The sequence below is a fragment of the Corylus avellana genome, chromosome 10 (genome assembly GCF_965113065.1).
Source record: "Corylus avellana chromosome 10, dhCorAvel1.hap1.2, whole genome shotgun sequence".
NCBI lineage: Eukaryota > Viridiplantae > Streptophyta > Magnoliopsida > Fagales > Betulaceae > Corylus > Corylus avellana.
The window spans coordinates 14030305-14042408 of NC_142499.1; the positions used below are offsets into that span (position 1 = coordinate 14030305).

Genomic DNA, 12104 nt, shown 5'->3' on the forward strand with positions numbered 1-12104 from the left:
TTTAGCAAACAAACCCCACTTCCAGCCAAAAACAAGTCTGGTGATATCCCTTCCTTTCTACTGATTTCTATGTTTGTAGGAAAAGGGAAAGAAATAGTTTTCGATATTAGTATACTCATTGGGTCCCAAGCGAAAAATGAAAACTGAAATTCCCTTTTTGAGTTATAATTGGTTTATTCCAAGTTGGAAGTTTGTTGATGTAATGGGTCAATCAAGATCCAAATTGGCTTTACGTTCTTAAGTTAAAACTAAAATTGATTTGGGTTAAAATTTGGATCGATTTGGTACTAGAAGATCCAAATGTAATCAAATATATTAGTTGTATAATAATAGTATAGAAATAAGCAGCCTTCTTGGACAAGAAAATATGGGTACAATTACAGAAATATCCAATGCAAATTGAATCTAGACTTCAAATTGTTTGTGGTTGAATGGGAGATTCGGATATAAACTTGGATTATTGTTTGAATGCAATTCAAAACTTGAAATCGATTCAAATAAAGATTAAATCTGATCGCCATTACACTGTTTGCGTTTATGCTCACCAAGATGTCAATGTGGTTTGGGTTCCTCCATCCTGCGTTTAAACTAGTAATATTGTATAGCATGTACACCCCTTGAGTTCATACTTTTATCTAAAGTATAAATTGAAGGAAATACAAAGAAAAAATAAATAAATAAAAAGGCAAAAGGTATGTAATCCTAAGGAGCTATTGACTGTAAATTGTATCTTTTTCTTTCATCCCTTAAAAAAACAGGGGTGTCTCATTTTATAATTTTTGGTTTGTGAAGAGGGAAAAAAAAAAGTGTGAAGAAAAAATGCCCACTTTTTTTTCTCTAAACCCCAACAAAATTTTCTCTTTAAGATGAAAAGATAATATAAATGAGAATAATAAATAATAAAATTTGAGAAATACTACACTCACACCCATTTCTCACTCCCACTTTTTACACCCCGACGTCATTGGATTGGGTTTAGAAAAAAGAGGCAGTGGAAATCTGATGTGGCTCTTGCCATGTTAGGGTGTAAAAAATGGATGTAAGCGTAGCATTTCTCATAAAATTTTTATTTTCTTCATGAGTATCAGAAAAATACTATATATATATATATATTTCTAGCTAAACTCTGACTGGCTTTGCCTCAGATCATCTTTATTGATAGTAATTGCCAATTGGCAAATCCATTGATGCAAAACTTTGACTTTTAACCCTTCATAATAACTATCAAATGTCAAAGCCATGAGGGAGTGGCTTAAAGGGGGTGCCCAGCCACCCCTTCAAGGAGTTTCGAGGGAGGTCAGCCACCCCCTAAGGCTTGGCCTTAGGGGGTGGCCAACCACATTAAAAAGCCTTAATGTGGTTGGCCACCCCCTCAAGGCTTGAGTTTGGGTGTGCTAGACTCTATTGGGTGATTTGTGAAATGCTGCCGTGGAAGCACGTGATTGGAGGGTGTAAGGGTTTCTGTAACGACCCGGGAAAAAACGGCCACATCTGTACTATTACCCTAAAAGGACTAGTGAATTTGGAGCTTCCCTAGAATTTTTTACAAAATCCAGTTTCACTTAGTAACTAGGCAACGTGGGACTTAGTACTCATAATTATTTTTATAAACCACTCATTCTATGTGGACTACTCATCTTCCCAATATCGGGTGTTACAGTTTCACACCCCATACTTATTGAAGTTAAACTCAACAAAAATCACACCATCTTCTCATAAAGAAAACTAACCAAATTCACCCCCAAGTTACCATAGTAGCAAAATATCTGCAAGAACGAGTAGCACTCTGAAGCCAATAAATGAAGATCCTAGGAGGTCTTCAGAAATAAATTCTAAAGCTTCTTGAAACATACCCTACCCTGCTAAATATTCTAGTCTATAAAACATAAATAGTGGAGATGACCATAAGATTGAAATAGCAATCTATGTAAGTTCATCTATTTTCATCAGTTGGCATAAAAGATCTAAGCACATTATCCTTACTTCTAAACTGATAAAAGAATATCAGAAACCACACAATGAGCCCTTAGAACGCCATAAAGAAGTAACCAGACAAACCTGGTCAGACAACCAAGCATACAGGCCCATGCAATCAAAAGTAACTCAGAAAATCAAAGGTCCGACTACTTTTTGAGCATGAGTTCAATCAGATGTACACAAACACGAGTCATGGTCACTAACCTTTCCCTCATTTACCTATTTCTAAGAAGAGTGGTTGGAACATAAAAACCTGCTCCATGTTACATGTCAGTACTCACAGTTGCTAGTTTCCTCTTGCCTTTTCCAAGTCGGGAAGATCTGCCAATGCAATACCTTCCATGTTAGTTAGAGTGGAGGAGGTAAAGAACAAGAGAAAGGAAAAAAAAAAAAAAAAAAGACAAATATGTTTATTGTAAAGAAAATTAAAGAACAAAAAACAGAAAACAGAAAAAGGACGTATGCATACATGAATGAAGCAAAAATAGTGATAGCCTACACATTTAATATTGATACCCAATGATTTGTTCAAAAATGCATTCAATTAGCAACTTTCTAAAATGCATTAAACAAGTTTCTACTTTCATAGGAAAATGGATTGACTGAAACTTAAAAGAGCAAATACCTGAGAGAAAGTTCTTGTAGTTCTACAGAAACAAAGACCCATTCCCTTAAAATATACAGACAATGAAATACCCCCCAGCCCCTTCACTTTTGTATTGCTTAGAATATATATATATATAGACACACACACACACAATGAAATAACTCAATTAAAAACATGGATTTCATGGTTTACACCATTAAAAGCGTAAGGCACCCCCAGGCCCCAAGTACACAGAAAGTATATAAGAGAAGCTACCTAGCTAGTTGGGGAGAAAAGAACAAGAATATCAAACCATTGATTTCATGGTTTACATATAAAATATAAAAGGATAATTTTAAAATTAATCTTATAAAAGACTAATGGAAAATTCTAAAATTATTCCTTAGGTTTGCGCTCTATTACCACTCAGTTCTCTGGTTTCCAATTTCAACAACCAATTCCGTGAGTTTTTACTCATTTTCCAAATCATTCCTTCCATCATCACCTTTTCCTTCAAATAATTAATGGATATGTGACCACTTGTACAAAAAGCCACATCAAAACTACCACCTCACTGCACTTGTCCAACCAGCAACATCAAATTTGTTGAAAAAGTTTTTTTTTATTAGTTCCATAAAGAAAAGAAAAAAGAAAAAGAAGCAACTGAAGCAACAATCTCGCCCCTACCATAAGCAAAATCAAGAAATTCTTGAAAGCCCACAGAATTCACAACATCAAGGTTGGGACTCCCTCCTCAATGGGCGTCCTAGAATCTTCATTTCCACCAAATGGCACGTTCCAGTCTGATATTGCGGGCTGGGTCATAAAATCCATGTTGCAGTTCTTAAACTGGACCAATTCCTTGGATGTGTACCCATATTTCCCTTCGTCCTCCGTCCCTGTCAATATCAAATTAGACTACACTCTATTTGAGGCCAAGAATATGACCTACACAGATTGGGTTCGGGTCTCACCTACACCAACCTCTTTGACCAAATGGTGGATGTTGTGATTTTCCTATGAAAATAGTCGAACACCCGGATATCCAGATCTTTATCACCAGAACTTGTTGGCCCAACAGTGACGATATTGACCAAATCGGATGCAATATTCACAACACTACCACCTATAGTCGCAATGTGGTAAATAAGTTCATTTCCAAACTGCCAGTTAGGAAACTGGCTTGGCCAGGTATCTGGATCTTCTTCTTCTTCTTCTCCTTCTTCTTCTATCTTTCTTTCTGCTTTTTTTTTTTCTTCATTTATTTTATTTTATTTTTTCTTGTGTATTTTAATTCCTTTATCCTTTATGGGCATAGGATTTTTTTTTTTTTTTTTTTTTTTTTACCCTTTTAACAAATTTAGAGTGATTGGTTGGCTACATGGCAATGAGGTGATAGCTCTAATGTGGCTTAGTGCACACGTGGCAACATTTCCATTAATTATTTGGAACAAAAGGAGATGGAATGAGCAGCATAAAAAAGAGGCAAAAGCAACAGAGTTAATTGTTGAAATTAGAAACCCAAGCAACGATTTGTAATTGAGTGAAAACCCATGGAGTAGTAACTTAAAAATTTTCCAAAATGAAAACAGAAGAAATTTTCACATTGCATAAAACAGAAAATAATTTTCTAAGCATACATGAAATGCAACCAAGTTATTTCAAAATGCAATACAATATAATATTCTCATAAAAGGGATTAAGTTTAAGACTCACAGAGCATTCCTTCGTCATCAGTGCTTCCATCATCTTGACCAACATGCTGCAAAAGAACAAAATTTGTGGTACATGATCAAGTGATGAAGCGTAAAGTTTAGTCACTGCATTACTCATTCTTTACAGTAAATAGAAGGAATCAAATTACCGCAGCAGCAGCATCATCATCTGAGGCCAAATCAGCTGCAAAAGACCACAAAAAATTCAGTCTTAGCACAAGTAAACTACTCTCTGCGTCAGCCAAATTCTAATTTAGCTTTGATGCAACACCGTTAGTCTGAAGCAAACAATAGAACAGTCTAAATGACAGAATACCATTTACTAGAAATTTTTAAGGCACTTGATGCTGAACTGAAGATTCAATCGAAAGAAAACAATATAGTAGCGTGGATATTTTATCATGCAACGTTCTAAGGCTTATTTTCCACACGAGATTTTTTTATGCGAAAGAGTATAACAGAAACAGCAACGGGAGAAGTTCCAGAGGATACTGGCATGGATCTTGTCCAAATTTCCAACCCAAACTAGTACTTTTATCATCGGCTCGACTTGTCAAACTTATTTAAGGTAAGAAAATTGAAAGTTTCTGAAATTTTAATAAATAAGAGAAATTTATGGTCATAGAAAGGGCAGGGAAAGCCCATGCACCAAGAGAGAGAGAGAGAGCAAAGTAGTAAAGGAAAGCCTAGTGGGCCCTATCCTAAAAGGTAATCCATAGATGAAAAGTTGAAGTACAAAATTCTTTGACAATACATCTCAAAGAAATTCAATGTTGCCTCTTGTAGATACGTACAAAGATGCAAAGCAATAAGAAATAATGATCAGATACTTCTGCTATGCTTATTTTCAGCCTTAAGCCACCACGTACAGATGCGCTTCATAATCTTAGCATCACCGAATACATGCAGAAACAAGAGAAGGCAAGATAAATCTTTACCTACCCAGATAGGCCCTTTCATTGGCTGCATAGATCTATAGTTATTTGAGAAGATAGTCACAAGCAAGTTATTTGTCCATTTGAGCAGCGTTTTATGCCACCGCATGCTTTTCTTTTTCTTTTTTTTTTTTTGCTTTTCACCATCCTTACTTTCATGGTTTTCTTCTTGTACAGTTGTTTTCTCTCGAGAACTTAACCTCCATGTAAATTATATTTTCCTTTCTTTTAAAAAAATTAAAGTCTATTTGAGACACACGGATTCATTACTCTCGATCTGTAATTCACACAAGAAGCAAAAGTAAGGGGGGAAAAAACAGGGTGAAGGATGGGGGAGTGAGAGATCAGCCTTCATCTGTGGGTCTAAGTAGGGGAAAGACTGCAAAAAGTACAATTGATGAGAGTTCAGAGGAAATAGTTGTAAGGTTTTCTTAACGTAAAGGTAAAGCAGTCATAAAAAATCAGGCTATCAACATACGATGACATAAAATGTCTTGTGAGATGTCCTTTTTTGCCCCCCTCTTAAATTTAACCAAAACACAATTTTTCCCATAGATGAGTTCTTCCAACAATACATGTAGTTGTCACCAATTTGTTGAAAATAAATCAATGGAACCAGCCCCTTGTAATTAAGGTTTAGTTGAGTTGAATTGACCTGAATACAATTTTTTCAACAGTACCATGGTTACTCAAAAAGCGAGTTAGAGAAGGGTGCAAAGCATTGTAACAGACAAGGTCCCGGAGACATTTGTAATTAAACAATTCAACATAACTCGGAGACAAGGTGCAGCACCATGGCAAAAACAGGGAAGAGATTTGGTATGCCGGCTAAACAGTTGGTGCATGCAATTTATAAGAGAATAAGAAAGAAACATATGATGGCACCAGACTATTAAAACAGATAAAACTCATATTGCACGAAAATGTTGTAAATGCTATCCTACTATGCAAGGCAAAACCACCTCAGTGAAGCATGAAAAAAAAAAAAAAAAAATCATCCAGGTCAGAAGCAGCCCATGATTGCAATGTACATTTGGAGTTATGCAAATATTCCAAGATTGAATTGCAAGGGAAATGCACTCTTGTCTTTTGTAAGTGGTCATGCCAATGTACACTTCAATAGACATTGTAGTGGTGCAATTTAGGAGGTAATTCCTTTGTGTTTAATGTGATGTCTTTAAAGAAATGAATGCACTTTTGAAGGATGTAAATCTCCCATAATGAGATCGATTTTGTTATTGAGATCTCTTTACGATTGAAAGCAGCTACTAATACATTTTCTTTCTCTGAATTATCGCAGTTCTTCAATCTTTAGAATTTTAGATACGAGATTTGCTTGGGTGTTTCTCTTGCATACCTCCTCAATGCACCTTTCCAATGAAATTTTTTGTCTATAAAATTACTCGAAGATTGAAAACACATGTACACAAGAGAAAGGGGGGAGGGCAAACCATACCCCAAAAAAAAAAAAAAAAAGAAGGAAGAAAATCTGTATCGATGTATCCAGCTAAAAACAAAGGCATGGAGAACTCATAAATTGAGCTTAGTTCGGAAAGACCACTTTAATATCCAAATAAATTTGATCACCACCTCACAAAATCAAGGACAAGATAAAACTATCATAAAAGAAAATTACAGATTTCCCTGCCAATGATCTCTAACTCAAATAGCACCCAAGCTTATTCCCCCCAACCAAAAAAAAAATAAAAATAAATCGATAATACTCCACCCATGTGAAATCGTGAATAAAAATCAAGTCAGAATCCTTAAAATATACAAAAAATAAAATACAAAAATAAAAAAACAGAAGAAAACCACAACACATGCGTGCAGTCATTGAAAAATGCTCATATCCAAGTGCATAAACATTGTCAGACATGGAAAATGTTCATATCATAAAACTGAACACCCAGAAACTGTTATCTGAACTTACAAGTTGACTCTTCCTCATCCTCGTCGCACCATTTGTTCCAATCAACCTTAAGGTAAGGAGCAGGCTTTACTTCCGACTTTAATAGTCCTTTCCACCAACCTTTCTGCTCTTTCTGGATTGAGCACATGATGTTCCTTAACCCAACTTTAGTTTTACAGCCCTGCACCATTAGAGTAAAAAACTCAATGCATCTAGAAACCTCCACTACTTTCATAAGTTGAATTGGAAAGAACTTGGAACATCACAACTAGAAAATGGCCATCATTATAGATGCTGCTGTTCTGAAAAAGTAAAATACTGTTCATGACTTGAAGTCTCTAATGAGCTAACATTCATTTCCCATAGTTAAGCAAAAGGAAAGTCAAATTCATCAAATGATCTACAATCTACATATCATACAAGAAAATTACATTTGTAAAGTACACGCCTTAATCATTGGATGCCAAATGGCCACAAATTCTTAGACAAGTAAGAGTTTTTAATTCTAAAATAGAAAGCATGTATAGCTTCATTAATGCAATAAAAACCACCAGCTTTAATAAGCTACAACATTTAATTATTTTGGCCAAACTCCAAGCACTTGACATACTACTGTGTTTGAACAGCACCATAGGCACTTTATGTGTTCCATTTTAGATGCTTAAATGGCACTTAGACAATTTTGGAAAATCAAAAGCTAGTCTAACTGTGCTGTTGAAAGGTTAACAGCCAATGCAACATAGTTGCTTCATGGTAAAACCTGAGGTGACAGATGGTAGTGATGTAGTTGCAAACTGATTGATGGCTGAGGGACAGCATGGTGTAAGTGCCACAGCAACCATGAAGGAAGAGGTGGTACAGCAGAGAAAAAAGAGATAAGGTTGATGGGAAGAGATGCAATCCATGGTTGCAAAAAAAGTTTAAAGAAGGTACTTAATGGTGGGTTATGTGTGAACAATATTTTTAGTGATACTGACAACCTGAAGATAAAAAAAAATTATAAATTATAAAAATTATAAATAAATAAATAAAAAAATAAAAAATAAAAAAATAAAAAAAAATAAAAAAGAAAAAGGAGGGTCATATCATGCTTAATTTTGATCAGAGGAAAAGAAAAAAAATCAAACAAAGTATTAATTGAAGCTTCCTTCACTATAGTATAGATATCTGTTTGGACAAGGCACTTATGTTCTATGAATATAGTTTTCAAATTGCATAACTTCAATACTCTACAAACTTGATTTTCTCAGGAAACCGATGATATAATTACCAAACATTGTTTTCACACAAGCATACTACTTATCAAAAAAAGAAAATCACACAAACATTTAGGGGCAGACAGAAAGGAGGTGAGAAATTTTAAATAATCTAACCCCAAAGGGTAGTACAATCATCTCTAAGCCACGCCTTATGAAACATAGGTTATTGGTTCAAATATCTACCTCCACCTCCCCTTGGAGCCAAACTCACTCATCCAAACAAAAATATTTAAAATAATTTACTAATAGGTAGGCCATATAAACTGAATAATGGTCAAAACAAATTATGATGAAAATAACCAAGTGAAAAGCACTCTCACCTCAGGTACTATTGGGCCATACAATTCCAAGCTGAAGTCAAACGATTCTCCTTGCACCCCTTGAGCAGAGAAACTGAACAAGCCCTGAGGCTCACACTTCACAGAAACGTCTTTTGCATCAGGTAGAGCAATGGTCAGATAAACCTTATCAGAGCGCTGAGCCCAAAGAACCTCCGGATGGCGACTGCATTGAAGAATTATAATCAATTTTATATTTCACTAACAACTTCGTCAAATCGCTTTTTAGTTGGACCGTGGCGCATAATATCTCTCAATTTTATAATTTTCTGAATTTGTAGATTTTTGCTTTTATTTTTGCATGTAAGGGGGACTTTCTTTGTATACTTTCCATGTACTAGGGTTGAGCCCCTCTGCGCTTTTCCATGAAATAAATTAATAAAATAAAAAGAGTTAATGGTTGCATTTGATACTTCACCACTATTAAATCAGATTTATAAAAAAAGGAAGTGGTCTCTTACATTTTTCACAACCTTACATTTCAATCCAGAGTTACTGGATACCTCTACCCACCATAGGAACCATGAAAAGGATCACGTCTCCCAATTGATGATATTTCTAAGTTCCAATTCACCATAACCTACCATGTATGTTCATCTTTGTTGAACAAATACGAGAAATTCAACTAAAACTTTATAAGAGAAATTATAATATATGTTTTTTTTTTTGATAAGTAGAAATTATAATATATGTGGAAGACAAAGAGAAGAAAAATAGCGATAAAGACCTATCATTTTGTAAATTTAAGTCTTTATTCATACATACCGATATAATAGAGTATGTGCATATATATTTATATTTGTATCTACATATATGCATGTCAATCCCACGAGCCTCTTTTCCATTCTCATACGATCACGGCGGGAGAGCAAGTCAAAATAGAAATTATTGGTCACTAAGGCATATTCTCAAAATACCTATATCTACAGCTGTGGCAACAAGCGCATGATTGGGTAATATGCCAATTTGTCCACTGTTAGTAGATAAAATGATTTATAATACCAAAGCAAACCCAATTAAACGTTTTGATGTAGAGCATGAGCCCAAATAGTGAACCAACAAAGCCTAGCCCCCAACGTACAGTGTATCAAGTTTAAGAGCCTACAATGTTCCTGTACAAGCAGCACAAACCCAAAGATACCACGTTCGGTGGTACCAGGTAAAGTAGCCATATGTTTTAAATCTATTGGTCCATTATCAGGTGCTAATTGAGATGCAACGTCAACCTATCTTAACCAAGAAAACAACACAGACAATACTGTTAATATCCCACGACAACATTACAATGCCGCAAACAAGGCAATGTAGCCTTCTGCACAGCATCTAGAACATCAAAATAATGCTTCCCGATCACAATGCTTTTTGTTATTAAAACCCCTCAGCACATCACTAATTTCTCCTCCTTTAGCTTTCTTTCTACAGTTGCTTAGCCTCCCCCTCTGGTTCTAATTCGGTTTGGTCATATCCCCCCAAAGAATTCAACAAATTAAATTCTCCCTCAATTGCATTGTCTACAATGTCGTCTAAATCCTCCATTATTCCCACCCAGCCCCCACCATTTACCACAAAATCCCTTCTCTGCAGTAGCTGCTTTTCCAAGAATCAAGGGTTCGAAATTCCCTTCATGACTTCTTTTGAAAACCCACATTTTCGTTTTCCCAATGCACTTTTCCACAACCCACATCCCATATGCCGAAATTTCCCACAAAAAAAAACCGATCAATCGGCCTTTCCCTTGCACCAAATAGCTTCAAATTAGGCACCCAATGAACCCAAAAAGATTAATAAAAAAAAAATGGGGAATTTCAGCAGACCCGTCAAATTTTCAAAATAAGTTCCAACAAACATCAAATTTTGGTAAACCTATATGAGAAAGAACATAAGGTTTTACAGGTTCAGATATGGGCGTACCTCATTTAGGCTCGAGAGTGAAGGCAGAATCGGAGGCCGTCTAAGAAAAGAATGAAGACGAGAGAACTCCAGAGAGGTACGAGTGGCCTCTTGAGTCTTGACGTACTTCAAACCTCAGCTTCAAGTCATCCACGGCCAAAGGGGTCAATTTTGTCAACAAAAGTTATTCCCTCTTTTACCGATTCTCGAGAATGTTATGTTGGTGCTTTTTTTTTCCGACTTTTTTGCTTTTTTGTTTTTTATGTGGTGCTTGTCTTTTCATTTTATTCGGTCATTTTGCCTTTTTGCTTTTTTGCTTTTTTTTTTTTTTTTTTCGTCAATTTTTTCTCATAAAAGAAAAATGTTGAAGACTCCAATTAAGGCTGTACAAGTAGGGCTGTTAAGTGAGCGAAGCGTCTCGCGAGCAAGCTCGGGCTCGGCTCGCATAAGCTCGGCTCGTGCTCGACTCGAATATTAAGTGAAGCACTTCGTGAACACAAATCCTAACTCGAATATTAAACGAAGCAAGCTCGGCTTGACTCGGCTAACTCGTGAGCAGCTCGTGAGCTCGGCTCGTATAAGGCTCGCCTCGCTTATTAAGCTCGGCTCGTATATTTTTTATTAAGTAACAAATAACAATATATAATCAATATTACTCATTCACTCAATAATAACAAATATATTATATACCTTTGTTTTTTTTTAGTTATTTATGTATATGTGTGTATATATATAATATATATATAATATATGTATATATTAATATAAAAACATATAAGAGCCGAGCTGTACCAATTGGATGATTTTTGTAATAATCTAATACACACTTAAATTACAAAATCAAAAAAAAAAAAAAAAAAAAAAAAAAAAAAAAAAAAAGTCGAGCTCGAGCTCGAGCCCAGGCTCGAGCCTGAGCAAAATAGACGAGCTCGAGCTCGAGCTCGAACAGGGTTCTAATCCTGTCGAGCTGAGCTCGAGCAGCAAAGTCGGGCTCGACTCGAGCTCGAGCCTGGCCCGAAAATAAACGAGCCGAGCCTGGACAGCCAAAGCTCGCCCAAGCTCGGCTCGTTTACACCCCTATGTACAAGCTTGCAGTTAGTGGTTATTCATTAAAATTGCTAACTGCAATTGCATAATGCGGTTATTAAATTTTAATAACCGCAACCGCTCATCTTACGTGGTTAGCGGTTATTTTATAACCGGCGATTATTAAAATCAATAACCGACGATTTTATAACCGCTTTTTTATATGAGCTTTTGGGCTTTTTTAGGTGCTTTAACTAAATATAACAATTAACAATCTATATAAATCAAGAAGATGCAAAATACTTACAACAATCTGTGAGTTTTTTCCTTACTTTCTTAACAGCTACAAGCAGGCATCCCATAAACTAAAAAATAAATAAACAAAAACTCACCCGATTGTGATCATCAACTATTCAGCTTGTGAGACAGAGAGAGACGACGAGCAAGAGGAGAGACAGAGGAGAGA

The 12104-nt window shown here is 35.7% G+C and overlaps 1 protein-coding gene across 1 annotated transcript; it reads right to left on the reverse strand.

Annotated features, from left to right (window-relative positions):
• Positions 1–1910: 1910 nt before the first annotated feature.
• LOC132162576 (HSP20-like chaperones superfamily protein) lies at positions 1911–10790 on the reverse strand. The gene is made up of 6 exons (XM_059572833.2): positions 10634–10790; positions 8705–8888; positions 7147–7306; positions 4428–4462; positions 4280–4325; positions 1911–2298 (listed from the first exon to the last, which is right to left on the reverse strand). The coding sequence occupies exons 1-6, from the start codon at positions 10636–10638 to the stop codon at positions 2264–2266; spliced, it is 465 nt and encodes a 154-aa protein (XP_059428816.1). The 5' UTR covers positions 10639–10790; the 3' UTR covers positions 1911–2263.
• Positions 10791–12104: the final 1314 nt, after the last annotated feature.